The following is a 25,207-nucleotide window of genomic DNA, read 5'->3' as shown; positions in this document are numbered from 1 at the left end:
TCTGCATTCTTTTTTGTTCATGCACCCAGTGTCTTACGGGGCAGCTGTACTGCTCACAGATAAGCCATGCTGTCTAACATCAGCTTTATTAATAATGAGGTGATATTCTGGTCTCTCACGTCTTGCTCCTTTGCCTTATTTCTTAATTTGTTCAGAATTTGGGCAAAGAAGAGGGATGAACCTATTTATTGGCCTGCCTAAAAAAACAAAAGTGTAATAAAGAGCCCTAGAATGAAAAAACTGACCGATACTCAGTGGGAGACATTTAGGATACTCTAGCTAGTTCTAACACATTTGCAGAGTTACTTTTCTTTAAATAAATCTTTCTTCTGCTACATTGTTATTGGCATGCTATCCAATGTAGAGATTTTTTTTTTCCTTCAGTTTCCTGGTTGAGACTTGAATCAAGAGAAATGTTATATTCTCATAAATTACACTGGAATATTTTGTTCCACAGGTGTCAGAGGGCCAAGGTGGTAAAATTCCTTACATGAATCACGAAGTTAGATGATATAAAAGGTCTGGGAAGAGCATACCAGTCTGCTTAGGCCTATCACTGCTGTACACTATCACCCTAGAATCCAACAGGTTTGGCTCCATAGAAAAGTCTCCTCATGAACAGTTCTTTACAATTAGTGCAGGATTTTGCCAAAATGCACATACAGCCTCGTGTTCAAGCCAAACTGAGGTCTTGTTTAACTGTAATGTAACATTTTATTTGATTGGTATTTGAAATATATAAATAAAAATGGTATCAAGACAGGAAGTCAAACCACAATTGTTATTTTATTTCTATTTACATTTTATTGCTAAAAATGCTCCAACATGAGGTAATATTTTTCACATTATTTAAAAATTTTTAACTATAGACAAAAAATGTTATTTATAACAGAATAATGCTATTTTAAAACGTAACAGAATATAACTAATACATTCAGAAAAGAATAAAAGAGGCAAAACAAACCTTAGAGACTTACCAGGTGTGTTACTGAGCTGCATATTTTTAATTCTTTCATTTAATAATTGCTTCTCTGGCACCAAATAGATAAGCTTATTTTGATATTCCTTATAAAAAGAAAAAGAAACTGTAATGTTGTCTAAGAATTTTCTGAAAAATGTTAAAACATGATTTAATCACTCTTGAAACTTAGTATAGGAATAATACATAGAATAATATGTAAATTGCTTACAACTTATGGATAAACTAAAATGGAATTAAATGATGTATTTATTTATTTATTAAAGACTTAAAACTCAAAGTGGTAAATGCCCAGATATTGTATAAATATTAAGCAGAATTTAACCAGATGTTAAGCACAGTTTTAGGGAGTCCATGAGATTCCTGATATTATACAAGATTGTGTATATCTACATGCCTTTAGGAAGGATGTCTATCAGAGGCTCAAAGGGGTTCATGACCCCAAAAGTGAAAAACACTTTATTAGGAAGAGTTATTAATAACTGCTCATGTTTAAGGACAATTCAGCAGCAAAGGACTTACCTGAAGTTCCTGTTGAAGCTGCCTGATTTCCATAATTTCCAGGTCACACTGCTTATCCAGAACTTCCAGCTCAGTCTTTTGAGTTTGCTTCCTGAGTCGGACGTCTTGAAGTCTGCTTGAGATCTGCTGATGTTTGCCATTCTATAGGAAGAGAAACATATGGTAACATAAAATGCTAATAGGAAATGTTCTTATCAAGAGAACAATATTTTTATTTAAATTTTAAATGTCATTTATCATTTATACTCAGTCTAAGATAAATGTCTAAAACCAAGTTAACTCAAGAGAGTTATTAGCAGGAAATGTACCACTGTGAGTATAAGAGCCTATTATGTTAAGATGAGAAAGCACAATCATAACACACTGAATTTTTTTCTGAACTCAGCATTTAGGCACTAATTCATAATATTAAAATATAAACAATCTCTTAGAATAATAAGGAGGAATAAGTGTGTGCATATGACAATTAGCATTACATTCTCTGAACTTCTATTTCTATCCTCAATGCTGCCATCTGATTCTTCTAATTAAACAGTGTACAGGAGGGCCTTTTGGGGCCACACTACTCTTCTCCTATACCAATATTCCTTTCCCCTTGTTCTAAGAAAAAAGAAAAAAAACAGAACAAAAAACAGCAGGATTCTCAATGGAAGCTAATAAGAAGGGTGAGGTGTTATGAGCTGAACTGTGTCCTCCACAATTTATATGTTGAAGTCCTAACCCTCAGTAACCTCAGAATATGACTGCATTTGGAGATAGGACGTTTAAAGAGGTAATTAAGATTAAATGAAGTCTTATGGGTGGGCCCTACTCCAATCTGACTGGTGTCCTTATAAGAAGAGAACATTTAGACACAATAGAGACAGCAGAGATGCACAGGCAGAGAAAAGACCACATGAGGACACGGCAAAAGGCAGCCATCAGCAAGCCAAGGAGAGAAGCCTCAGAAGAAATCGAACATGCTGACACCTTGATCTTGGACTTCCAGCCTCCAGAACTGTGATAAAAATTGCCACCTGGTCTGTGGTATTTTGTTATGGCAGCCTTAGCAAATAAAGTGGGGTGAGGAAAAATGAGGTTCCTGGTTAAAAATCACCAATAATGAAAGTTTTTACTGAAAAGTATGTTTCATATTTGAGAAATACACGCTGAAGGGAATATGCTGTGTCCACCCTGGATATCATGTTATTATCTTCAGCAAATATAAGTATAGGCCCTGGACCTTTCCAGACTCTACACATTAATCTATGCTACTACTTGGTGTGTTACCCCAGTTCTTGGGGGGAAAACAATCAAAAGGTTTCCTCCCATTGTATTTTTAAGGAAAAACACACAGTCAAGATAACGGTTCAGACAGATATCCAAGTAGCTACACAAAGCAGTTAAAGTTTTTCGGACTGTTTTGTATGTAGTACTATGGCATGATTAACAACTGTGGTATGCTTTCCTATTCATTTGAAGGCATAAAATAGTACCTTTCTGATGAAAGATATTGTGATTTTTAAAAAAAATGTAATTCAATTCATCAACCAAATAAAACATTAGACTACAATTAAACAAGATGTAAATATGGCTCTACTACATAGCTACACATGCATTTTTTGCAAAACCTTACTGTATAATCAGGTCAGGCTTATGGGATTACAAGGTCATAGTAGAATAGTATGCCTTACTCAGACCCTTTCTATCTTCTCACTTTGCATTTCAAGCAAAGTCTTTTTAACAGATACTCTGACATCTGATGTGTAAAAACTGAGAAGCATAATGGCCAATATTTGTTAACAACCATAGTCTTTTAGAACTGAAAGGAATCCTAAGAGATCATTTAGGTCAGCAGTTTCCAGTCATTTTTTCTTTTTAGCAGTAGAATCCCTTTTTCCAAGCAAATTTTAGATAAAACTCCAATAAAAGTACAGCAGATAAATGTGGCGATTCTCTGTTGTGAAATGTGGGACGAAGAAGTGGGGAGAGGAGACGCTGTCCTAGCGCCTAGGCTCTCCTCTCCCCCTTCTGGTTATTCCTCTGCAGACCACCTTCCAGAGACCTTGCCCAAGAGTACCTTGTTTATCCACATCTGAACTAAGACCACAACATAATTCTCAGCATTTCGAGTCACTATCCTTTTTTAGTAAACTATACTGTCTAAACTGTTAAAAAGCACATATGAAAATATGACTATTTAATTACATTAAAACATAACACATTCATGAGGTAGATTAAAAAAACAGTAATATTTTTCAACAGGTAACTCTAAGCATCATTCAGATAAATTTCACTTAAACCTATAGCCATACCAGTGCTTCCAACTCGAGATGAAGGCTTTTCTTTTTAGAGTTTAACCTGACAATTTCTTCCTGTTCTCTATTCCTTCGATTGAGAAGCTCCTGTCTACGAATTCTCTCCCATTCTAAACGACGTTGTCTTTCAAGTTCTTGTTTTGCTGCCTGAAAATAATGAATTAAAGTTAATTTTTAAATTAACAATTTTGCCTCATTCAAAAACTGATGGAATGACAAAGTAAAGATCAGGCAGCATTTAGCACTGAGTGGGCTTGAGTTTCTAAGGGTAACTGGGCAAACCTAGTTTTATCAATGGGCCTAATCTAAAGACTTCCACAAAAGCAAATTCATCCACCAGATTTTCTGATTGCTTCATAGGGCCATCCTCTTGCTGTAGTTACTTTTCCCTTAATAAACAAAAGGATGACTTCAGGGCTTCCCTGGTGGCGCAGTGGTTGAGAGTCCGCCTGCCGATGCAGGGGACACGGGTTCGTGCCCCGGTCTGGGAAGATCCCACATACTGCGGAGCAGCTGGGCCTGTGAGCCACGGCTGCTGAGCCTGTGCATCCGAAGCCTGTGCTCCGTAACGGGAGAGGCCACAACAGTGAGAGGCCCGCGTACCGCAAAAAAAAAAAAAAAAAAAAGGGATGACTTCATAAATGCAAATGTTAGTAGGAATAACTGTACCTTTATTCTGTCATCAGGGAAGAAAAATATTTTATTTACCTTATTTCAGTGCCACTGTAATTTACTGTGGTCCACGCACAGCCCTTGAAAACACAACCAGGCCTCCCAGGGACCCCACACAGCACCAGTTTTCCCAAAGACCTGTGCAAGCCCACCCTCGTGATCCCTCTCATGGCCTTCAATTCCCCACTCTCTTCTTTCTGCCTCTCCAATTACTTGGCCTTTCACTCTGGATCCTAAGCTTACTTTCGTTTAAGGACCTGATCACACTGACTTCTTCCTCTGGCTCCTCACTCAACTCAGCTTTGCAACCAATCTTGCACTGATTGAGGTATCACCTGCAGACATGCTTTCTCTACCAGCTGCCAGCCCTGAAACCCCTCACAAGCAAGGACCCTCTATCTCTCCACAGGAGAAGGAAGATTCAGATTTGTACAGGGTAAGAATGAACGAATGATGCTGAGAAAAAGCACAACAAAGATTACCATTTTTTATCAAATGAAATGTAGCCACTTACTAAATGAAATGATTTTCCTGGGAAATAAAATAACTTAAAAAAATAACCTCTCGTCTTTCTATCTCTTTTCTCCTTTCTTCCTCCCGTTGTCTCTCCAATTCCCTCTGCTTCTCCAAGCGTTTTTCTAATTCCAGTTGCTTCTTCCATTCTTGCTCTTGTAACTCTCTCTGTTTCCGTTCCCACTCTTCCTTTTCCTTCTGAGCTTTGCGCTCTGCCTCCCTCTGCTGCTGCTCCATCATGGCCTGGCGTCGCTTCTCCAGTTCCATGTTCCCCCGCTCATAGTTGGCTTTCCGCTTGTCCTCGAACGTAACTAGATAAGGTATATTGTAAGCATTCTTCAACATCAAGCCTAATGAACCTGTAATCTAGTTTCAACGTCCTCATGCCTCGTGATCACGTGACTGCTATTTCTCTGTGGATACTTCTCCGAAGGATAATTTTAACTCAAATGTAAATAGTAAAATATTTACTTTCTTATAAGAATATTCATTTTTGGAAAACAAATCTCTAAGTTTGAGTCCATCCAAGAGAAAAATAATTTTACTATTCCTGCCAATGAAAATGCTTTTCAATTTTTTCCTCAGCATTTTCTTCAAGGATAACCAAAGTTGTATGGCTATATATTTGTTATATTTGGTATATGTCATTAACTTTTTAATATTTTAAAATACCTACACATGTACTTTTTCAACCAGTATTTAAACTTTTTTTAAAGCTCAAGATTTCGTTACAAAGCTTGCTATAATGATTTTTCCAAAAGTGGGAGAAACACTTTAACTAGGACACCTAATACATACACTCTTGCCAAATATACATACCTGTCTCTTCCTCTCAGTTTTGACTATCTTAATTTTACTGATGTTGAAATCCATCCCATTCATCAAATAGTGTCTCATACAGCATATAAAATATTAAGAATTTAAAAATTCTAAATATTCATTTATATTTCATGGTAAAATTTAAGAGAATTCACAATAAATATACAACTTGGACACTCGATGCTACCTGGTAATTTTTTCTGAGGTTCCTCTTCTTGTATTTTCTGATATGAAGGCAGAGTTCCATTAATGGAATCAATTTGCTTTCCTCCTCTAAGAAAAGCAGACAACAAATAAATTTAGCATCATGAGATCTGAGAATTTTTAGACCAGACTATATAGACTACCACTGACTAGAGCAATTTAATATTTAGAATGTAATTAAAGGTATTTAAAATATAGTGTGGTCTATAGTTACACTGTACAGCAGTATATGGATTATCAAGCCAGAGAGATGTGGATTCAAATCATGGTTCAGCCAATTGCTATTCTTGGGTAAATTTATTCTTAATCTCTTTACGCATCAGTTTCCTTATCTATGGTGTGGTGAAAATACACACCTACTTCTAATATCTACTCTCTTCTCAGTGTAACTCATTAAATACCAAAATCAAATGGCAATGTAAATGTTCGATTTTCCATGAAACTAGAGCAGAGGCCTCAGGAAATCCCAAAGTAATAATCATGTCTGCCAAACATGATAGAAACAACACCCCTTCATCTACAGAGGCACTCACCTAAAAGACGGAGGGACGAGCTCCGGAGGTAAAGTCAGTGGCAATGGCTGTCCAGCTTTGGCCATATCAGTGAGGTGCATTGCAAGGATAAACTCCTCAGCTTTTAGCTGCCCATCACCATCAATGTCAGCCAGAGTCCTAAAGAAAATATGAAAATTCACAACTAAGAAAGTCTATTTAGAGTAAAATATTTTCAGAAGAGTTCAATTTTTTATTTTTAAAACAAGAATAATGACAGTAGAACAGCTGGGTTAACACATTTTAGTGAAAAGTAAATACACACAGAAAAGTGAGCTAATTTTTACCCTTAATTTTCATATCACAAAAGAGAGGGAAGAAACGTTGAAATGGAAAGGGAAATATTCCTTCTGAAAAGGTGGCTTGTCTTGGTACATGGTTAATTCACCCATCAAATCACATTTAGCTCCACATTAAAAATGAGATATTCTCTAATTCTCCATAGAAGGCATTATATAAAAGCAAACAAGTTTTACTTGTAAAATAATTAAATGCCAAATTCTTGAGGATAACATTTTACAAAGCAATTTTATTTGCTTACAGGTTTGCATTAATTTTCACATGGCCACTTTTATGGAATGCTTCTGAGTCACAAACTTTTACAGAAACAGTATAACAGAAAATGTATAGTTAAAAATCATAATCAACGGGCAAACTCACCAAATAGTAGCTAGCTGAGTTTGAGAAAGGTTTGACTGAAGAAGGGCATTTCTAGCTTGAAAACCTGATTGTGTGAGAAAAAGCATAAAAAAATTCTTTAGCCTCTTAAAGTCATGCAAACTTAAGTAGCTGTACCCTTGAAATAACACTGCTGCTACCCTGGGATAGCATCGGCTTTTACCATGCACCAGACACTGAGCATTCAGTAGTCATCAAAACAAACACATTCCCTGGACCAAGGAGTTTAAAGTCTACAGTTAGTAGAATCAAGTGCTCCCGTGTCCTTTCAGAAGATAATGGTACACACAAGTGACTGACACGAAGGACTAAGCCAGCGACACAGAGTATTAGAGGCCAAGCTCTCAAAGCACAGCTTCCTTAAGCATTTTCAGATATTCTCTTATCTCTCTGATCATTCCTTCGTCTCTACTCTTCCTCTTCTAAATGACCTGTAAATGCTGGCATTCTTCACGGATCTATCCTGGGCACTCTTTTCTCTCTGTGCATTCATATCCATTTCTATGACTTTAAGCAGCACCTAGAGGCTGAGGATTCCCAAATGTACATCCACAGCCCAAACCTCTCCTCTAAGTTTAGACTTCTATATCCAACTGAAAAATCAATGTATGTATTTTATAAGCATATCAAACCAAATACATATAAAACTACTCTTTCAATCCCCATCCAGGCCCCTCTTCCTAATCTTCACCCAAATCATTCTTCCTCAGTCCTCCCTTCTCTATGAATGGTATCACAATCCATCCAGTGGCTCAAGCCAGAAATCAGAAAGTCCCCCCTGAGCCCTCCCTCTCCTGTACACCCATATCCAACATCAAGTCCTACAGTTCTACATCATTGCATGTCTAGGTCCTTCTCACCTGTGAAGCCGATATCTAACGTCACCTTCTCAGAAAGGCCTTCTCTGTCCACCCTACCATTCAATACATTTCCTGCTTTTATCCTTTATATCTCATATCACAATTTGTAATGTAACATTTGCTTGTTTACCTGTTTGTCTATTTCCCTTATTATGCTAAGTTCTATGAAGACAAAAGCCTTGACTGTTTTATCCACTAACGTATACCCCACACCTAGTAAATAGATGCTTAATAAATATTTGCTAAAGTAATGAAGAAAATTGTAATCCAAAATTATCCTCTATCTAAGGTGCAATGGGGGCTTACTTATGTGATAGCAACTGATAATAACAATAGCTAACACTCATATGAATGCTTACTATGTATGGTAAACTGTTCAACTTCTTTTCTCTCCCTCAGTGTGAGAAAACAAAAATATGTCTCTGTAACAGGCTCCTAATCTTCAATGAATATATTCCAGAACAGAAAATCCCTCTCTGCTTCAGAGGAGCGTTCACTCCTGGTGAGCTTGTCTGTGGCTTTCTGACCATGATGAAGCCTGAGGCTTCTCTAGGGAAGGTCACCTAGTCAATAAAGCAGGTGCAACACCTCCCACTCTCAGATGCCTAAGCCACAAGTGCCAGAAGAGTCAGCCCTACCCTGCGTTTAGCCTGAGTCAAGGACTCTCGAAACAACTCTGCACAGAAGAGATACAACTGCCAGTTCTTCCTCAGCAACAACTTGCACTACAAAGCCAGCACCGATGCCGTTAAACCCACTGCTTCACTGAGCTTTGAACACAGAGATCTGGATAACCAAAGCTACATATTCTATATGGAACAACCTCAAATATACCACATATTATAACAAGCAATCAAATGTTTATATTATATAATTTTAAAATCTTTTCCATTCTTTTTTTAATCTGGCCACTTAATAGAAATCACATAAAGGAAACACACTGGAAATAGCTCACAGCCTCACTCAATTAATACTTCTCAATAGATTTCATATAAAAAGTAAGATTTGAGGAGGTTTTTATGTTAAAAAGAGGATTCTTCCAATAAAAAAATGGCAGGCTATTTCAAACCAAGAAAGGTTCTATAACTAAAGTTTCAGCTCTTGGACAAAGATAACAAAGCAGACCCCTCGCACTAGGCAACAGAGCAAACAACAGGAAGAAGGGAGGGAATGCAATGGTTAAAAGTGCACTGGCGGAAGGCTTAAATGTGTGCAGGCCATGTGAGTAATACAGGGGCCAAAGAGAGGCAGCAGAGGAAGCTGCACTAAGGAAGCTCACTCGAGCATGCACACTACTGGTCTGCCAACACTTTGGATATCCTATTTCCTGCGCCTAAAATGCTAGTCCCCCGACTCTCTACCAGGCAGTCTATTTATCCTCTAAGATCCAGCTCAAATGACACCTCTCCTGTGAAACGCTCTCTTACATCCTCAGCATTAGTCACTTTCTCATCCGTATTAATCACAGCACTTTTAAACCACCATTCACTGAGATTATGTGACCTATACTATGGGCTCTTTAAAGACATGGGACATGTCTTCTTGTCTGCATTCCAGTGTCATACTGAGTGCCCAGAAGATATGTGACTCAGGAAATATTTGAGTCAATGAATCAATCTAAATAAATCATGACTGAGGGTTTATGGGGAAGAGAGGAGGAAGAACAAGAGGGAAAAATTAGACCACTAACTGCTACATTCACTGAACAAAGCATACCACATAAGTCTAGGTTAGCCCTGTCCTCATATACGTGGGGCTCATGCTCAGTTTCAAGACACCAGAGACAACTTCTTCTTTCAAAGAAAATCAATCCTTCCCTTAACTACCGATATATAGCTTTACTCTTGTAAGTCTAAGAATAATAACATTTTCTGAAAACACAATACACGCCCTTCATGCAATGTGTCACATACAAATAAAGTAACATTAAGGGAACATTTCCTCACAGTTGGCTCCCCACTGCCCTTCATACTGCAACACAAACCCACTTTTGTTTATACTCTATGTTTGCAGTACATACACAAAGGGTACTAATTTTAGGTGTACTGATCAGTGGATTTTTACATGAGTATGCACACATGCAACTAACACCCACCTCAAGATACAGAATGTTTCCAGCACCCCGGAAGGTTCTAACATGGTCCCTTGTCCAACAGAGTAACTACACTATTCTGATTTTTATCACCATCAATTCAGCTTCCTGTTCTTCAACTTCATATAAATGGATTAAATATTATGGATCTTTTGTGCCAGACTTCTTTGACTCATGCAACATCTGTGAAATGATCCAAGTTGTTGCATGTATCAGCAGTTCATTCATTTTTATTGCTGCAAGGTATTCTGCTAAAGAAATACACCACAATTTATGTATCCAATCTCCTGTCGATGGACATTTAGGCTACTTATTTTTTGGATGTTGTGAATGAAGCTGCCATGAACACTTCTGTACATGTCTTTTTAGTCCACTTCTGTTAATCTGAAAAAAGAAACTTCTTCAATGCAAAATGCAGGGCCCAAAGAAGTTCATTTTTTCAAATATGAGAATTGTCTGACTTTATGTTAATCTTTTTTTTTTACTTTATGTTAATCTTAAATACTATAGTTTGAATATAATTTCACAGAATCTAAGATGCCATTGATTATAAGATACCCCATTATTTTAAGTAACACTAAGAAGGAAAAATCACTGCCAAAAAAAAAAAAAACATGACACAATGCTAAGATACCACTGATGATAATACACATCCCAATTTCAGAGATGTTAAATCCCAAAAAAAAAAAAAAAGATTACTTAAAAATATAGTATAGTTCCACATAATTTAACAAAGTTACAGAAATTTATAGTTCTTATATAATATTTGATACATATATAGTATAGTTGTAAGTTATGAAGTATACTAATAAAAGTCACCCATTAAACTACTATACAACTTAAGAACTAGATCATTACTAAATTCTTTGAAGCTATCTGTGTTCCCTGATTTTATCTCCATGCCTCCCACAGAAAAGGCAACTACTATACTGATTTTTTTGTGTATAATTCTCGTTTTTTTTAAAGATTTTACCACATAGATATGTATCTTTAAAGAAAATATTGCATATTGCGTATTAGCTTTTCCAATCAATTCCAAAAGTTTTATTGCTCCCTTGCCCCAGTGCACAACTAGAGACCCCATACTCCTATTTCATATACTGCTTTTCATCCTCCAAACATGTCGTGTACTTTTTGCTCTTAGGATTTCTTCCTTGTCACCCTCAAATGCCCTCACCTTCAATCTCTATCTGAATCCTAACTTTTTTCTTTCATGATAGGGCTTCAATGCTCCCTTCCTAAAAGATGTTTTATCTTATTTCTTCAGTATTAATATCTCCTATTCTATGTTCCCTAGCACTTTAAAGCTCTATTATTTTTAAACACTCATTTTACTCTGTCTAAACTATAATTCGTTGTTAAGTGAAGAGAGAGGCAAAAGTTAGAAGATGGGAATTCTACTTGCCTATTACCCTCTGTTTATGTCCCCCTTCACTATCCTCAATTAGTGAAGTTTGGATGTTTGTTCTAGCATGGACTCAAATGTTCTATGGGGATCTCAGGTCAGGTTTTATGGCTACATTTGGGTTGGAGCTTTAAAGGGGAACAATGCTCACATGAGGTGTTCGGAAGGACAAGCAGAGAAAGAACCAATGAGGAAGGAGACTCTCAGGGAAACTGAGCTGAAGCTTAGTGCTATACTCTCTTATCACATGAAGTTCTCCATTCACTGCATTGGAGGATGAGGTTTGACCTTCTCAAGGGAGAGGTCTTCTTTCCAAAAAGCTGGGTGTGCTCAACTTGATTATAAGAACTTTGAACTCTTACACAACTTAAACATTATTTGTATTTATCAAATGCCTGCTAAATTTTTTGGATGTTAAAATTTTAAATGAGCTACAAAATACAACTTCAAATAAAATTTCTTTAATAAAAGTCCATATAAAATCATAACTCTCTCACATTCTTAAGCACCGTATGCCACTTACCTGAGAGGTATCCACTCATGCTTTTGTCAAGACTATTAAATTTTTGCCGATATTTTAATCTTGAAGGCTGAGGAACTGCCCACTCTGAGGTCCCAGTCTTGGGTGAGTTCCCTGAGAGGGAAGCAGTTGAGGAAGTTGAGCTGTAACAAAATTTATTTAAAATTTTTGTTACTAAATAAAATACGTTTAGTTAAGTCAGAGACAATAAGAATCATACCTTCTAATATAACAGTAATTACTTTTATACTTGATACTGAAAAAATTCAATCAATTATCGTTATTCTTAGGAAAGCAAATACCATATGAAGTACAAAACGACCATATACCAAGAACCTACTATGTGCCAGGCCCCACATTGTGCTAGGGTTTTCACAAATATTATTTCTAATCCTCATGACAAACTTAAAAAGTATTACTGTCTCCATCCTTTAGATGGACAAACTATGGCTCAGTGATGTTGAGAAAAACAAGGTCACACAATCAGTGAGTGTTTAAACAAGGATGCAGACATTGTTCTTCTGGGTCATTGCTTTAAAGAGTATTATTGTGATTTATACGAGTGGTGATGAATGAACATTGATGCTTTTGTGCTTTCTGAAATTTTAAAGATACTCAATCAGCAGCTTTTGCTCGAGAAATAATAATGTACAATGATTATGAGATGTTTTGAGAAATATTTTTGCAAGAAAAATGTAGCTTTGTGCAAAAAATTGATTGATTAAAAATACAGAATATTTTTAGTTTACATAAGATATATTTTTCAAAAGTAAAATACCACAGACAGTTAATAATTCTTAAATAAAATTATTTTATGTGAATTACAAATAGTAAATTTACCAAGTGTTTACATTTGGCCACTATAAAGTAAAACCTGGATAAGCTCAGAGCTTTAAAAAAAAAAAAAAGTCTTTTGTTAAATACTCCTTATTGAAAGCCTAAAAAGTTGGAAGTTTTAAGTATTCATACCTACTGGATCCTAAATCAATCAGAGACTGGGCTTTCTGTATACTAGCACCACCAAATCCTCCCATCATCAGACTGTAAGACGACGTATGAGGCAATGCTAAAAAAAAAGAGAAAAGAAAAAGGTTCATACCAAACAATTTCACAAAGTATGAAGGAAATCTATCTATTGGGATGCAAATATAAGTTTCTTCATAATAAAATACCGAGTCATCAGAAACAAAGCACTTACTTGAAGAAGAATAAGGAATGGATAAAGGCTGAATGAGACTGGCGGTTCCATTTGGTAATGATGAAGTGCTAACAGAAGGCACTAGGGGAGCAGGCATCATTAGGGGAGGACGGGTGGTCCCTGAAGTCGCAGAGGACAAGGGAGTTGCTATGTGTGCGACCGGAGGCAATGACTGAGGAAGGGACAGATTGGGCATGCTTCCCATTCCTAAGGACAAAACAGAACACATTCCCCAGTGCTGCTAAACCAATTATAAAACACATGACAGAAAACAAGTTCACAGTACAGTGAGCAACTGCTATGTTACAGAAACACTGTTGGCAAACTAGTTTTAAAAAGTTCACTAAAGCAGCTTGGACCCAGTGCAGTGCAGGAGGTAAGCTACTGCTTTTAATATCAATATTCTGACCTGTGTGAACTAAGCGAATGCCTACTAAGGAGTTAAAAATTCTCTTCTAGTATCATGAATAAAACTAAAGAGCCTTTTCCAACTAAATATTAGTATCCTCAATGAGAGAATGTATTACCTGATCAAATGTGGGGTTTTGTGTAGGGATAATAAATACAGTGCTGTTGAGTTCACACACACACACACACACACACACACACACACACACTCACTCCCCAAACTCTCCCCTCCCCTGTAAAGGATGTTCTAAATACTGCATACTTTAAGAGAACCATTTATGCACACACACTATGTGCAAGAAGGAAGCATGCCACGTTTCACTTTTCTTATATGTAACACAATACATATGGATTCAAGGACAATTCTTTAAAAGGAACAAAGTGATGACTCATTTGTTTACTAACTGCAGAATATGAAGTACACTATATAAATACGGTTACACAAGGATTTGATGTTATCTCTAGAATTCACTGCAATAGTGAAAGAATTTAGTATTTTAAGGTCTAACATCTAGAGTGGAAGACCATGTTTCTGATACATAGACATATCTAATTGAATGTTCTGTTCCAATGAGTGCTTCTCACAAATAATAGGAAAATGGCTAATCAAAATTAATGGAAAACTAGTTACCTCTGATGAATATGCAAATTAAATAGCACGAAGTCTCCAACTTTTAGCCCTAAATTTAGCTGGCTAATTAACCTTTAAATTAAAGAAATTTCTACTTATGTATAACTTTAAATTACCCCCCAAATGAAACCATTTCGAGTTTAAATTGTTCACAGTTTTGTTATGCATACAGAGTATAGAGGAAACTAATTAAGAATAGTATTTAGGCTCAGCTATAACTAGCAGGATCATATAATTTATCATCCAACTGGGAATTATGAAAGGGAACACTAACCAGACTAGATGCCAGGACAACAGGCATAATCACAACTGTCCCTGGAAAACTAGGACACATGGACTCCCTAGCTATGACAGCGAACTTAACATTTCTAGTCTCAGACATGAAAGTTAACTTGGAGTCTGGGGACTGTCATTTTATGCCAACAAATCCTTTTCTGATTCTCAAATATTATGCCTAGGAATCAAGTTTAACTATCAAATGCATCTAATTAAATTAATAAACACATACCAAAACGAGCAGAAATTAATGGAGAGAACATAGGAGGTTGTTTCATAATAGGGGGAAGAACCACGGGCAACTGTTGGCCTTGAAGCTTTAGTTTGATGAGTTTCATAGCTATGGAGAACTCTTGCTGATCCATCTTCCCATCCTTGTTCAGGTCTGACAAAGCCCTAAAAGGACAATGAGGGCGGTAGATTTGTTTTGTTTTGATGTATTGAGCTCCCCTGATTTTAAGAGCTCAAAGTCACTCTTTTATTCAGGATGGAACAGGGCCCTCCTCACAGAACCTGACAGCAGATCAAACTAATGCATCTGCTACTTAGTTTGGAGGGTGACAGATTGTTATTCAGGGTCAACATTACTTTTGAGGAGGATGATAAAATGGAAACAACGACATAGCATTTACATGTAGATCATCACTTAATTAAATATGTGTATGTGTATAACAAAACACTAAAACCTGTACATTAATATACACTGACCAAAGATAGTATCTAATAAAATACTATCAGTCTATATAGTATCTAGATACCTTTGGGATGAATTCCACCAGTGCAGATGGAAAGAAATTATACAAGAGTATAACCACTGTAAACAATTTATTCATTTGTTCAAGTATTTACTGAATGCTTGCTACGTGCCTGGCACTCTGCCAGGCATGGGGATATTCTGAATGGAAAGAAGGATGGAGTAGGGGTTGATGTTTATTGTAAATACATTAAAAACCCAAAACCTTAGATATTATAAAGAACAATTTCTTTAAGGTAGGAATAAGGGAAGGGAGGGCTAATGTGGGGTTTATAGATGATGAAATAAATGAAACAACTACAAAATAACAGAATGAAGATCAAGACTCTTGCCAAATTGTAAAGAAGTGTTTTTTTTAATAGAAAAGCACTTAGAAATTTCCTTTCCTTAGAAATTCTAAGGAAATTAGAAATTTATCCTATAGAACAAAACCCCAATTGATTTTTAGTCATTTACTCAATAAAATTTATTTTCTAAAAAGCTGAAGAAATACTCTTATTTTAATTTTTTGCGGTACGTGGGCCTCTCACTGTTGTGGCCTCTCCTGCTGCGGAGCACAGGCTCCGGACGCGCAGGCCCAGCAGCCATGGCTCACGGGCCCAGCCGCTCCGCGGCACGTGGGATCCTCCCGGACCGGGGCACGAACCTGTGTCCCCTGCATCGGCAGGCGGACCCTCAACCACTGCGCCACCAGGGAAGCCCAGAAATACTCTTATTAACAACAGACTACAAGTAAAAACAACTTTATGTTAACACTAAGTATTAAAAACAGAACAAAGTCAGACTACCAGAAAGTTAAGCTCATCTACAAAAGAAAACATTTTACCATATTTCAGCTAAAACAGGAGCTGGCAGGCCTGACTGTAAGAAAAAGGTACGTGCTTGATCACCTGAAGACAATAAAAAAAAAATCAAACAGCGTATTAGTAAGTGGAATTACTTTGATGCCTCTGAATAACAATAATGGCCAATAATAACAATGTTATTGATTTATTTTAATTACAATTATTATTTTTTATAAATTGATTGTTGATTGATTGATTAGCTGCATTGGTCTTCTTTGCTGCACGTGGGCTTTCTGTAGTTGCAGCAAGCAGGGGCTACTCTTCTTTGTGGCGCGCGGGCTTCTCATTGCGGTGGCTTCTCTTACTGCGGAACACAGGCTCTAGGCGTGCGGGCTTCAGTAATTGTGGCACACAGGCTCAGAAACTGTGGCTCGCGGGCTCTAGAGCATGGGCTCTAGAGTGGAGGCTCAGTAGTTGTGATGCCCGGGCTTAGTTGCTCCGTGGCATGGGGGATCTTCCCAGACCAGGGCTGGAACCCGTGTCCCCTGCATTGGCAGGAGGATTCTTAACCACTGTGCCACCAAGGAAGTCCCTAATTACAATTATTAAAGAAAAATTATTTATATTACTTTAATAAGACTTAGAGGTTTTAAAACAAAAATGTCACAACTGAAGTTATATATGCATTAATCAGTGATGAAAGATTACATTATTCATCTTAGTTTTTCCTCATAATTAGGGTCTTATTTGATAATACACCTATCTAATAAAATTTATAGTTAAAAACACTATTCCCTAGAAGAGCTCTAATTAAAAAAAATACAAGGTTTGGGAAAGATACTCCTCATGGGTGTCTGATATGTCTGATATGTCCTGCTGTGTATGCCAAGAACGTAAGATCCTAACTGCTCTTTACCTGGATCATGTCTCAGAGTTGGGTTTGCAGTGAGCTGTCTTGAAGGATGAGGTAATGTTTCCCTCTGGGACAAAGAATAAGCTTGCTTACTGCTTGCTGAAAAATGGTGGGTTCCCTGAAGTCCAGTGTTCCTCTTCTATAACAACCACCGCATGTGCAGCATCCTTCTGGCCCCTCTGCCTGGCCCCTATGTGACTCAAGGGACGAGGGAAATGGACAGAAATATGCCGGTGCTCATGCTACCAGCTGTGCCATTGGAAAGAGTGTCCTTGGTCTCTCACTCAGGAATTCTGGGTCTTCTGCCAGCATCCATGAGACAGTAACAGACCAAATTATTACCTTGTAAGTAGGGTAATCAAATCCCAACCCGGATACCAGGTAAGGTAGTTTTTATTACTGAAGTGCAAATAACATTAAACTATAATGTTTAAGAGGATGGACTCCAAAGTCAGACTGAAAGGTTTCCAAGCCCAGATCACCACTAACCATCTCTTGGCAAGTTACAGAACACCTCAAAGTCTCAGTTCTATCATCTTTAAATACAGACAACGACAGGGCAACGTCACCGGCTTGTTGTGAAGGTTAAAGGAGATAGTACATTTAGTATAGTATCTGAAATACAGTACAGATTTGGTAAATATTAGCCATTATATTTACTACTACTGTAAATAAAGCCCTAAGGTGCTTTAGCATAGAAAAGAAAGTTTCATCTATAGAAAAAAATTTGAAAGACACACCTAAATTAATCCTCTTTTGGTTCTGGGGGACTTCTTGCAAAACAAGGGCTATAGCATCAACAATCAATGCTTATCATCAACAATCAATGCTTATAAAGCCTCCCAAAGACAGAGGGCTAAATGTTAGGAAAACAGATTCCAGAAAAAAAAATTCTAGATTATTTTCAAGAAAACTGATCTGATATATATATTTCTACTAGGTTTTAGTAACACTGATCATTATACTAGTATCTGGCACAACATATTAAGAACACATTAATAAATTTGCTTAGGGAAAAAAGTCTCAACTACCTTGAGAAATAAATGGAAAACTTTCCAGATATAAGGTTAAAATGTGAAACTGGACAATTAAAGTTTAGGATCAGGAAAAGATCTTCTATTATGCCAAATCCAAAGACAACAAATTAAGATGGTTCCGGGTAAAATAAGAAAGTCACATTTTAAAAAAATTCTAGAATTCGGATTGATATGAATTTTATCATTAAATAATACAAATTGATGGCAGTCAAATTAAAACTAATTATAAGATACTACATGAAAAGGAGCATAATTTACAAATAAAATATAAACACAAACCTGTTATGTAACCTCCTGAGGGTTTGAGGTTATCAAACTGCTTGTCATGCTTAGTCCGTTCTTCAGAGGTAATAGCCCACATGTTTGGCCCTCCTAAAACATAAATGAAAGAAAAAGATTTTATAATGTATACACGAGAATACTTAAATACAATTCCAAAATGTAAACAAGAATCACAAATATCCATTTAATGACAGTACTTAATACTGAAGTGACACAAAGAGGAAAGCTCTATCATAACCATACATAGCATGGCCCTAAGGCTTTTCACTCACTCACCCAGTTAACATCTACTTGAACAATTACTGTGTACAACTCACTGGAAGTGGGCAACAAGCTAAATACTGGAAATGAAAAGATGAATAAAGTATTATTCCCATCCTCAAGCAACTCTTACTCTAGAAGATGACTACCAGCATTTACAATGTTAACCTGTGAAGCATCCTAAGCAGAAATACATACAAAAAGCTGTGCTAGGGCTTCCCTGGTGGCGCAGTGGTTGAGAGTCCGCGTGCCAATGCAGGGGACACGGGTTTGTGCCCCGGTCCGGGAGGATCCCACGTGCCGCGGAGCGGATGGGCCTGTGAGCCATGGCCGCTGAGCCTGTGCTCCGCAACGGGAGAGGCCACAGCAGTGAGAGGCCCGTGTACCGAAAAAAAAAAAAAGCTGTGCTAGTACTGAGTCAGAAGCATCAATGATGAGCTAACAGGAAAGGTAAGACCAAGGCACAGCCTTGAAGCTTGGCTTTAATTTTGCCATGTGAAGAGGTGGGATAAGGGCATTTCATACAAAAAGGGCATAGCATGAGAAGTCAAGACATGTTCAAGACACTGCAACTGCACTGAGTAGACTAATAGCTAAAGCACCACATGAGTGTGGGAAAGTTTGCAGTACGCGGGCCTCTCACTGTTGTGGCCTCTCCCGTTGCGGAGCACAGGCTCAGCGGCCATGGCTCACGGGCCCAGCCACTCTGCGGCATGTGGGATCTTCCCGGACTGGGGCACGAACTCGTGTCCCTTGCATTGGCAGGCGGACTCTCAACCACTGCGCCACCAGGGAAGCCCCATCTGGTACTTTTTAAAGTAATTTTTCAATTTGAAATACTTTTAGATTTACAGGAAAGTTGCAAAGATAGTATGGAGTTTCTGTACATCCTTCATCCAATATCCACTATGTTAACAATTTACATAACCACAGCACATTTGTCAAAACACATAAATTAACACTGATATACTACTACTGGCTAAACTAAATACCTCCACCAGCAGGACTAGCTGGTGAACCCCAACACAATTAGACTCTGGGTACTGGAAACAGCACAGATCTTTGTTACTGAGGATTCTGCCAAGTGGAGCCTTTGGCAAAGGGAAACAGCCTCCAGATGGGTCTGCTTGATCTAGGCAGGCCTAGTGACTCTCTGGCCTGATAGTCCCATTTGGGGGTGGGTCAAACTTAAATTCCACAACTAACAAGGTGAGAAGGACCCCCAAAAGCCTTGCTTGCCAAATGGAAATGGTATATTCAAGAATACAGGACAGCCTTGCCCCAACGGCATTTTGGCTTTATATGAAAAAGTGGCAGGCAATCCTCTGAGGGGAAACTTTATTCCTACTCCACTGTCTGAAGCAAAGCTACTGGATCAATGAGGTTCCCTGAAATGCCTCAGCCTGGTTCACTAATGGTTTATAGAAGCTGAAGCTGACAGTGTCCACTGGGCTGCCATGACTGTTCAGCCTCAGAGCTATGCAGAACCAAAAGGAGACACAGCATTCTCTTCAGTGGGCAGAACTCAGATTCTTGGGCTGTTGCCAGTGGCCCAGCTGTTTGGTTTGCCACTTGGAAAATTACAACTGACAGATTAAAGGTAGCCTCTTTGGGGCTGCAAACTGAAAACAAATTTTAATTGCTAATTGAATGGTCTGGGTCACTTAATGTAGCTACCCATGGCAAGAGTCCATTCTCTAATTTAGACTGAAATCAAGCTTCTGATTAAGTCTGACCCTGTGTTTCTGATGCAGAGGATACCACTGCATGCCAGACTTAATGATTCCTGTCTGGGAGGTCTCACTGCACAGGGCACTGCCCTTTTTTGGCTCTTGGCAGATGGACTACATCAAACTTTTGATCTCCCCCTAGGGCTACTGGTGGTTCCTCAAGCTGCTGACACTTTTTCAGGTTACCAATCGGCCCCTCATGTCCATACTATTGCGGCCCTTGAAAGTAATCTGTGTCATGTTTTTAGCTTTCTAGACTATTTGCACTGACGCTAATGAATCATTTATCAGAAAAGCTGTTCAACAATGCACTGATGATGTCTGACTCTGCTTCCATAACCTCCTCCTGGTTCACCTTACTCCTTAAACTCAGACAGTTTGGCCACTGAATGTGCTGTCCCTAAGAAAGGGATCATCATCGCCTCTTAGCTGGTTGGTGCATCCTCCAGGTGGCAGCTCAGCTAATAAGGGACCTAGGGGAGTCAAAGTTAATTCTGGTTAGGGTTTACAAAAATGTCCCTGTCCCTCTTGCACCTAACACTTCTAGATCACTAGAAGATAGTGAAGTTATAGCTAAATGGAACATCGAGATCTTTTGGCAGTGGAGAGCAACGAGCAGGCATCTGAAGAGACATACCTTAGACCCCAAGAGGTATGGGAGTGGGAGAAGCATGACCTTTTCTCTTTCAGAACTGGCCCTGGAGCCTTCTTCCCTAAGGACAATGCGCTGGTGTGGCTCTCCTAAACTGCTGGAAGCACCTTAAAATTTATGTGACTCTGAGTCTGCCATCCCCAACCAGATGGCTTTCACTACCATCTGATCCTCATCCACTCTCAGTCTTAGGCAGGCCATATGCACCTGAGTCCCAGGGGTATGGATTTCTCTGTTCCTGCCCCTCCACCCTGGGGCATCCAAACTTCTCCTTGTATCTGTGATTAGTCTTGGGAAGCACTTTCCTGCTGGTCCACCACCAGTAGTAGGAGTAATACCTCTGCTTGGTATTGGTATAGAATCTTAGACACAAGGTTTCCTTCCCCCACGCTCAGGGGTAGACAGGTTTTTCTTCTACTCTTACCCCAGCAGCAATGTGTCTCTGCCTGTGTCTTTGGGGTGAGTCTTTAACTGACCCACTCTCAGTGGCTTAAGGTTTTTACTTAATAGGAAAAAAAGATGCAAGGAAATGCATGGTATTTCATGTTTGTCTGCCTACAGCTGCCTGCAACTGAGGTGGGGGCTCTTTCTGGTCTCTTGCACAGCCTCCATCTTTCTCATGAGCACCCAGTTAATGCCCAGAGGAACCAGCTTGTAAGTATAAACTCCCATTGGGTCTGTAGCCCCCAGTCATTCCAGACCAACATGCTGGCCCTCACTTGTCTTTCGGTAGTTCATTGAAATTTTATCTTATTTCTGTAACAAATGCCCTACTTAGAGTACTGTTTGCATCCATAAAGTTTGAGGTTAAATTCTGTGGAGAACTGCTCCAACTTCATTGGAGTCATAGAAATCCTTCAATTTGCCATCAGTCCCATGTTCCACCCTGCATTCCAGCCCCCTTTACTCAACAGCTCTACTGAAAACATCAGTCCATTTATTTATCAAACATGACTCTCCTATGCCTATGTTGAATCCAATCTAATCTGCTTCATAATTTCTAGAAACTTTCAAAGTTTTTGGTACACCGACGGTGACGTGATTTCCTAAAGCTACCTTGGATTTTTTTTTTTATGTTCTCTTTGATAATTTAAATAGGATCCAGGAAGAGAAAGGCCAATAACATAGAATTAAATCACTATCTTGAAACAAGACTTAGTTATGAGTGCATATTTCAATAGGAACAACAAAGCAGCTCCAGAGAAGAAGGTGGTATGAGAGGCCTAGAAATATTCTATGAGGCAATTAAGGAACTAAAGATATTAAGCCTGAATAATCAATCAAAGGTTAAGGAAGAAAAAGTAAAAAAATATATATATATATCCCTTTTAAAAATCACACTAAAATACAAAAATACTTATGGATAAACCTGACGAAGGAGGTGAAAGACTTATATGCTAAGAACTAAAACACTGATAAAGGAAACTAAAGATGATTCAAAGAAATGGAAAGATATGCCATGCTCTTAGATTGGAAGAATTAACATTGTTAAAATGGCCATACTACCCAAAGCAATCTACAGATTTAAGGTGACAGGGATCAAATTACCCATGATATTTTCCACAGAACTAGAACAAATAATCCTAAAATTTATATGGAACCATAAAATACCAAGAATTGCCAAAGCAATCCGGAGGAAAAAGAACAAAGCTGGAGGCATAACCCTCCCAGACTTTAGACAATACTACAAAGCTACAGTAATCAAAACAGTGTGGTATTGGCACAAAAACAGACACATGGATCAACAGAACAGAATAGACAGCCCAGAAATAGACACACACCTATGGTCAATTAATCTTCGACAAAGGAGGCACCACTTCCCAGCAAGTGGTGCTGGGAAAGCTGGACAGCCGCATGTAAATCAATGAAGTTAGAACACACCCTCACACCACACAAAAAAATAAACTCCAAATTGCTTAAATACTTAAATATAAGATGACACCATAAAAATCCTAGAAGAGAACATAGGCAAAACATCCTCTGAAATAAATTGTACCAGTATTTTCTTAGGTCAGTCTCCCAAGGCAATATAAGTAAAAGCAAAAATAAACAAATGGGACCTAATCAAACTTATAAGCTTTTTAAAAACTCTTTATTTTATATTGGAGTATAGTTGATTAACAATGTTGTGTTAGTTTCAGGTGTACAGTACAGAGATTCAGTTATACAAATACATGTATCTATTCTTCTGCAAATTCTTTTCTCATTTAGGTTGTTACGTAATATTGAGCAGAGTTCCCTGTGCTATACAGTAGGTCCTTGTTGGTTACCCATTTTAAATATAGTAGTGTGTACATGTCAATCCCAAACTCCCTAACCATCCCTCCCTCCCACCAATCCCCCCTGGTAACCATAAGTTCGTCAAACTTACAAGCTTTTGCACAGCAAAGGAAACCATAAACAAAATGAAAAGACAACCTATGGACTGGGAGAAAATATTTGCAAATGATACAAATGACAAGGGCTTCATTTCCAAAGTATACAAACAGCTTATACAATACAGTAATAAAAAATAACCCAATCAAAAAATGGGCAGAAGACCTAAATAGGCATTTCTCCAAAGAAGACATACAGATGGCCAATAGGCACATGAAAAGATGCTCAACATTGCTAACTATTAGAGAAATGCAAATCAAAAACCTACAATGAGGTACCACCTCACACTGGTCAGAATGGCCATCATTAAAAAGTCTACAAATAAATGCTGGAGAGGATGTGGAGAAAAGGGAACCCTTCTACACTCTTGATAGGAATGTAAATTAGTGCAGCCACTATGGAAAACAATATGGAGGGTCCTTAAAAAATTGAAAATAGAGTTGCCATATGATCCAGCAATCCCACTCCTGGGCATATATCCAGATAAAACTATAATTCAAAAAGATACTCGCACCCCAATGTTCATAGCAGCACTACTTACAACAGCCAAGACATGGAAGCAACCTAAAGGTCCACTGAGAGATGAATGGATAAAGAAGATGTGGTATGTATACACAGCAGAATACTACTCAGCCATTAAAAAGAATGAAATAATGCCATTTGCAGCAACATGGATGGACCTAGAGATGATCATACTAAGTGAAGTAAGTCAGAAAGAGAAAGACAAATACCATATGATATCACTTATATGTGGAATCTAAAATATGACACAAATGAACTTATTTACGAAACAGAAACAGGAAACAAACTTATGGTTACCAAAGGGGAAAGAGGGTGGGAGAGAGATAAACTAGGAGTTTGGGATTAGCAGATACAAACTACTGTATATAAAATAAACAACAAGGTCCTACTGTATAGCACAGGGAACTATATTCAATATTCTGTAATAAACCATAATGAAAAAGAATATGTATATATATATGTATAACTGAATCACTTTGTTGTACACCAGAAACTATCACAACATTGTAAATCAACTATACTTCAGTTTAAAAAAAAGATTAAAGAAGACATGGTAGCAACTCTAAGTGTTTCTACAAGTTGTTATGCAGAATACGAAGTGGTTATTTGCCTTCCATACATGAATTAGGAAAAGGACCACCATTTTGAAGAAAGTTAGGACTGTATGAAGAGGGAATCAACCCCACCAGAAATTACTCTTTTGTTACCAGAGGTGTTAAAACAGACAATGGTCTACTAAATCTGAAAATGTCTGAGGGTCTCTTAAGCCATGAAAAACAAACAATGATTTTATGATCCTTTCCATTTGCTCTGAACATGAGACCCAGTCTCAACTCACTACCCCCAAATACATCTCCACCCTCTTCCTTTCATAGCTAAATGGCAGCAGTGGAGCATAAAGGAACACAGTGGAGATTCTGCTCCTGTGTGCTAACCAGTTTTGTGACTTGAGCAGGCCTTTAAACTTCCTCACCCTTTGTTTCCTTACCTAGGACTTGTTGTAAGAATGGTGTATGTAAAGGTGATTTCAAAAGTATAAAGTACGTAGCAGGCAATACTTGACTAGCCAATGTCCTACACCAGAGATATGCAACCCCTGGCTGAATCACCTGGGGAGCTTTAGGAGACAAAACCTATTCCAGCAGACCAAGTAAAGCAGAATCTCTGGGGAATGAGGCACAAGCTTCACAATTTTTAAAAAGCTCTCCAGGTGATTCTTTTGTGCAGCCAGGGTGGGGAAACACTGTCCTATACAAACCAGGTTTGCACC

At 38.1% G+C, this 25,207-nt stretch overlaps 1 protein-coding gene across 11 annotated transcripts in view; it reads right to left on the bottom strand.

Moving 5' to 3' along the window:
* ITSN2 (intersectin 2) overlaps positions 1-25,207 on the bottom strand; it is a 162,287-nt gene that overhangs the window by 96,418 nt on the left and 40,662 nt on the right. For 8 of the 11 annotated variants that reach the window (XM_060027011.1, XM_060027010.1, XM_060027009.1 and 5 more), the window contains 13 exons: positions 18,394-18,486; positions 16,206-16,269; positions 14,858-15,021; positions 13,311-13,517; positions 13,082-13,178; positions 12,116-12,255; positions 7,218-7,281; positions 6,540-6,677; positions 5,990-6,075; positions 5,032-5,294; positions 3,796-3,945; positions 1,502-1,642; positions 978-1,065 (listed from right to left, as the gene is read on the bottom strand). In XM_060027011.1, the coding sequence (XP_059882994.1) occupies positions 978-1,065; positions 1,502-1,642; positions 3,796-3,945; positions 5,032-5,294; positions 5,990-6,075; positions 6,540-6,677; positions 7,218-7,281; positions 12,116-12,255; positions 13,082-13,178; positions 13,311-13,517; positions 14,858-15,021; positions 16,206-16,269; positions 18,394-18,486 (1,695 nt within the window). Of the gene's footprint in view, positions 1-977; positions 1,066-1,501; positions 1,643-3,795; positions 3,946-5,031; positions 5,295-5,989; positions 6,076-6,539; positions 6,678-7,217; positions 7,282-12,115; positions 12,256-13,081; positions 13,179-13,310; positions 13,518-14,857; positions 15,022-16,205; positions 16,270-17,080; positions 17,268-18,393; positions 18,487-20,742; positions 20,861-25,207 lie in introns of those variants that run through there. The other 3 variants (XM_060027013.1, XM_060027017.1, XM_060027019.1) reach the window with 3 other exon arrangements.

This window comes from Delphinus delphis, chromosome 12, assembly GCF_949987515.2.
Source record: "Delphinus delphis chromosome 12, mDelDel1.2, whole genome shotgun sequence".
Lineage (NCBI taxonomy): Eukaryota > Metazoa > Chordata > Mammalia > Artiodactyla > Delphinidae > Delphinus > Delphinus delphis.
Note: the sequence above shows the minus strand (reverse complement) of the source record. Positions and strands in the feature narration are given on the sequence as shown.